We start from the raw sequence: 3,302 nt of genomic DNA, 5'->3' as shown, positions 1-3,302 counted from the left end.
TGAATCCTACCGTGCCAGTGCCCCCAAGGGCCCCAACGTTGATTGACCCAAAGCCTTATCAAATTAAAATAAAAACTTAGAGCCAGGGCCTGATGTTTGTAATCCGCACTGCACCCTTACAAATCATCTGTGGAACATAAGCATGGTCATCCATCTTATATTTCCCTAGGGAACTAGACGTACGCTCAAATTACAACCTCTGCAACTTAACTGGGAATTAAGTAAACTACGGAAACTACATATACAACGTATCAAGGTTACATAAGTACGGCAATCTTAAACTTTTATTATGAACCTTATTACGCAAAGATTCACGGCATGCCAAGAGTAAACAAGTTTATTGTTTTATACACCAAGGCGGATACTTGAGTTTAAAACATGTTCTTATGTATGGAGTTCAGTTCCTCTACTGCAGCTTTCCCGGTCCTGAATGTAGCTGGAATGTCCTGCTTGGTACAACCTGAAGGACCCCAGGTAGCTCTGCCAATATCGAGTAGACAACAAAACTATGAGTATTTATTTCTAATCATCCGAAACTCCCTAGTTTACCGGACTCATAACTTGCATAAAAGATCTATTGATGTAACTCAATAATCAGTAAAATGCCTGAAACTGTGCATAATTGACAAATGGCTTTGTCTACAATGGTTTTCCTCTTCACTTATAAGTGATTGGTCTTAGGGTCGATTCTCTCCAAAGGCGAATTTGAACCACATTACTGCTAGCCCAATGTGAGACTTAGCCCACTTCATTACCTCTTTAGTGTAGATAATATCGTTTGTTCAAAAAAAAAAAATAAAGGTTTTTTCTCTTTTGTTTTCTGTTTATTTTTTGAAGGAGAAACGACTTCAACTCACTTTCGCAATGCACATGCCTTAAAGTTTTCCTAGCATCAATCAACAAATTACTCATATACATTCGTCATCTGCCGTGGTAAATAGATGAAATACCAAATTTGACCTAAAATGTGAAATGCGAATTCATATCAATGCCAGCCTAGAGACATAAACAAAATGCCATGACACTGGTAATTCCTTTACCATATGAAAGCCTATGCAACATTTGTGATGTGTTTAATGGTAATAATACACAACAAAAACAACAACAAGGAGAAAAGGGATACACTGCCAGCCATCAGTACTGAGCATGAGCAAGAAGCATTGTACAGCCTAAGTTAAGCAAAAGTAAACACTTATAATGTGAATCAACAAGGAAACAGTAGGTTTTTTACCAATTGGATACTTGTGGGGGCAACAATAGTAGTATAAAACTTCTTTTATAAAGATAACGTATAAAAATGACATCAGCTAACTTTAAATCATTTAGAAGTTAGAACCACAAAGACTCTGAATCAACAACAGGATAAGAGGATTATAGAGATTATCTAACCAATGACAAACAGTAAAAACATCATTTGAGGTTTTATTTATTTTATTTTCCTCATGTTTGGGTATTGCCAAATTTAGCATATTATGAATTTCACAGGAGTGAAACTTTGGAGTGTGTGAGGGACTTTGAAGTTTCATGGAACTTAGGCTAAATTTGTTAGGAATGCGCTACAAAAATTAGAGGGACTTAAAGATGACTAGATACAATCAATACATTGAGAGATTGCTCAAATGACTCCATGAAAGGTGTCATTTTGAAAGCCCCATGTTAAGTGTCTGTGTAGCGCATTTTTAGTGTTTTAGTAGTAGCTTTGTGGTGTTTCACTAGTTCATTAGTAGTGTTCTTGTTGTGCATTTTTAACAATTTAGTCAATGTTCCTTGGGACTTTGATCTAAACATAGGGTTAAAGTCCAAGTGGAATAAGGACCCAGTAGTGTGAGCAAAACTGAAACTTTAAGGCCTTGTTTGGTATAGAGGATTGAATTGGAATGGATAAGATATTCTTTTCAAGGTATGAAGGAAGAAATGAAAAAATAGCAACCAACTTAAAGGTAGCCAAGGGATTACTCAAGAAGAAAATTTATCCATTCCAATCGTCCCCAAAATGGTAGGATCAGAAGGAAGAAGTTTTCTTCATGTCTAATCCCCTAAAAATTCTCCTCTACCTTCAATATGCCTTGAATTTAGAGGGTTTTCCATTCCATTCTCCTATACCAAATTAGTCCCAAGCATTCTGAACATGCCAGAAAGTGATAACAATAAGCAAGCAAAGAATACCCACAATTGTTGAAACAGATGCGGTTGGGGGTCCAAAACAAAGCTGAAACAAACCCGCAGAGGCCAACCTATCAATCACTACACAACCGATTCCCCAATAGAAAGATCGATACGCTACCGTGAATTAAAAGATCACCTTTAAAAATCGACTCACTTAGCTTGAAACATTCATATTAACCATGTCAAAGAGGAGTATAAGGGATCGGATAAATAAATAACATTTGCTAAGAAAACCGGAAGAATACTCATCACCAACACTAGAAAGAAGGGGAGAGAGAGAGGACTAACTTGAAATTTGGTCGACCTGCTGAGGAGTGAGCTTAGCGGAGAATCCACTGGCAGCCGTCTTGTAACTGTATACCAGAGCCTCCTTCGCAGCCTCCTCACTGTATGTATATATGTATGTATGCATATCACAATCCACAAATTCACACAAATTCACAAAATTCATTTTTCTTTGGTTTTCCCAGGAAACAAACAGTAGATAAAGGAGGGAGAGAGAGACCTGCCGAGGACGGAGGCTAGGGTTCGGATGTGATAGGACTCAGGCTCCTCATTTTCAAGAGGGCGTTCGGTGTAAACGATGTGGACCGCCGTTTCGGAAGAAGAAGCAGCGACGGATTTGGGAGCAGATTCGTCGGCCATAGCGAACACAGAGAAGATGATGAGATTCAAAAGCAAAATTAAAGACAGGAAAGCGTTGGAGCTGGCGGTGCTTAGCATTCCTTTTTATACAATTCAATCACGAATATCAATTTGGGCAAATTCCTTTTAGCAATTAAGGATATGACTTAGCTGCTAAGATACTTGTGTGTGTTTGTTTGGTAACTCCGTCTCTTCCTTTGGCTTTTCTGCCTTGCCTTTGCCTCTTTGGCCTCCAACTTGGTGTGGAGCCTTCTTCCTTATACTTTCTTTCCTTTATTTTATTTTATTTTCTATTTTATTCAAGTTTTCTCTAGAGGTAATGCTAGCAAGACTAAATTTATTGATGATTGGTTTATTACTTAAACGTTCATAAACGTGCTCATTCTTATTGGTAACACATCATTTAGTTTGCAAACTTTGTTTACAAATTTAGTTTCCTCAGCATTGCCCGTTCTCTCGTGCACATCAAAATTACACATCTAAGTTCCACT

General features: G+C 37.8%; 1 protein-coding gene across 1 annotated transcript; it reads right to left on the bottom strand.

Annotated features, from left to right (window-relative positions):
- Window positions 1-266: 266 nt before the first annotated feature.
- Window positions 267-3,040, bottom strand: LOC126624250 (subtilisin-like protease SBT3.11). The gene is made up of 3 exons (XM_050293274.1): window positions 2,672-3,040; window positions 2,455-2,552; window positions 267-480 (listed from the first exon to the last, which is right to left on the bottom strand). The coding sequence occupies exons 1-3, from the start codon at window positions 2,887-2,889 to the stop codon at window positions 407-409; spliced, it is 390 nt and encodes a 129-aa protein (XP_050149231.1). The 5' UTR covers window positions 2,890-3,040; the 3' UTR covers window positions 267-406.
- Window positions 3,041-3,302: the final 262 nt, after the last annotated feature.

This window comes from Malus sylvestris, chromosome 5 (assembly GCF_916048215.2).
Source record: "Malus sylvestris chromosome 5, drMalSylv7.2, whole genome shotgun sequence".
In the NCBI taxonomy this organism is placed as follows: Eukaryota; Viridiplantae; Streptophyta; class Magnoliopsida; order Rosales; family Rosaceae; genus Malus; species Malus sylvestris.
This window is presented reverse-complemented; position numbering and strand designations above follow the sequence as displayed.

Excerpts from the sequence above, each read along its gene's own strand:
- LOC126624250 (XM_050293274.1), bottom strand. The coding sequence starts at position 2,889 with ATGCTAAGCACCGCCAGCTCCAACGCTTTCCTGTCTTTAATTTTGCTT. Across the intron at positions 2,553-2,671 it reads CTAGCCTCCGTCCTCGGCAG|TGAGGAGGCTGCGAAGGAGG; the intron begins GTCTCTCTCTCC and ends ATATACATACAG. Across the intron at positions 481-2,454 it reads GCAGGTCGACCAAATTTCAA|AGCTACCTGGGGTCCTTCAG; the intron begins GTTAGTCCTCTC and ends CGATATTGGCAG.